Source organism: Coturnix japonica, unplaced genomic scaffold, assembly GCF_001577835.2.
Source record: "Coturnix japonica isolate 7356 unplaced genomic scaffold, Coturnix japonica 2.1 chrUnrandom656, whole genome shotgun sequence".
NCBI lineage: Eukaryota > Metazoa > Chordata > Aves > Galliformes > Phasianidae > Coturnix > Coturnix japonica.
The window spans coordinates 4,388-5,651 of record NW_015440022.1 but is presented as its reverse complement, the minus strand read 5'-3'; the positions used below and the strand labels follow the sequence as shown (position 1 = coordinate 5,651).

The 1,264-nt window shown below is 49.5% G+C and overlaps 1 protein-coding gene across 2 annotated transcripts in view; it reads left to right on the top strand.

Annotated features, from left to right (window-relative positions):
* Positions 1–1,264, top strand: part of PNPLA6 (patatin like phospholipase domain containing 6) — a 34,126-nt gene that overhangs the window by 30,801 nt on the left and 2,061 nt on the right. Inside the window, exon 32 of one of the 2 annotated variants that reach the window (XM_032441839.1) lies at positions 1,199–1,222. The exons of the other annotated variant lie outside the window; for it this stretch is intronic. Within the exon in view, the coding sequence (XP_032297730.1) occupies positions 1,199–1,222 (24 nt within the window). The remainder of the gene's footprint in view (positions 1–1,198; positions 1,223–1,264) is intronic. 2 annotated transcript variants of the gene reach the window in all.

The following is a 1,264-nucleotide window of genomic DNA, read 5'->3' as shown; positions in this document are numbered from 1 at the left end:
GAGAGGTGTCCCGGTCAGTAATGGGGTGCCCAGATATGAATTGAAGTGCCCTAATGGGGTGCCCAGATATGAATTGAGGTGTCCTGGCCACTAATAGGGTGCCCAGATATGAATTGAGGCGTCCTAGTCGCTAATGGGGTGCCCAGATATGAATTGAGGTGTCCTGGTTGCTAATGGGGTGCGCAGATATGAATTAAAGTGTCCTGGTCAATTATGGGGTGCCCAGATATGAATTGAGGTGCCCTAATGGGGTGCCCAGATATGAACTGAGGTGTCCTGGCCACTAATGGGGTGCCCAGATATGAACTGAGGTGTCCTGGTCGCTAATGGGGTGCCCAGATATGAATTGAGGTGTCCTGGTCAGTAATGGGGTGCCCAGATATGAATTGAGGTGTCCTGGTCAATTATGGGGTGCCCAGATATGAATTGAGGTGTCCCGGTCAATAATGGGGTGCCCAGATATGAATTGAGGTGTCCCGGTCAATAATGGGGTGCCACTAATGGGGTGCCCAGATATGAATTGAGGTGTCCTGGCCACTTGTTGAGCACCCAAGTCATTAACCCCGTGTCCTGGTCATCGTGTTCCATAACCAGCAATGATTGAGGTGCCCCAACCACTATTTTTAGGTTGTTCTGGCCCATCATTTATGGTGCCCAGCTCCATTTATGGCCATTAACGAGGTGCACCAGGCTGTTATTTGGGGTGTCCTGGCCATTTTTAGTGCTCCCCAGCCCCACTTGGGTACCGTAGCCATCACCTGTGTGCTCTATCAATGTGATGACCCAACTATCATCTAAGCTTATCTAGACCATCATTTGCAGCATCCTGGCCATCATTTAATGTACTTGGGTCAACATTCATGGTCCCCCTCCTCATCATTTAAGGTTTCCTGGCCATTGATGGGTGCCCACCTCATCATTTAAGGTTTCCTGGCCATTTTTTGGGTGCCCNCCTCATCATTTAAGGTTTCCTGGCCATTTTTTGGGTGCCCTCCTCATCATTTAAGGTTTCCTGGCCATTTTTTGGGTGCCCCAGGTAAATCTGGGCTCTCTTTACCATTGGTTGACATGTCATGGCCATGAGTTGGGATGCCATAGCCAATCAGTTGAGTTCTTGGGCCATCCATTGAGCCATCCAACGCCATCATTGGGTATATCCAAGTCACCAATGGTCTGTGACCATTCATTCTCCCCATAGGATGTGGGTTACCAGCACATCAAGGTGGTCTGTGACCATTCATTCTCCCCATAGGATGTGGGTTAC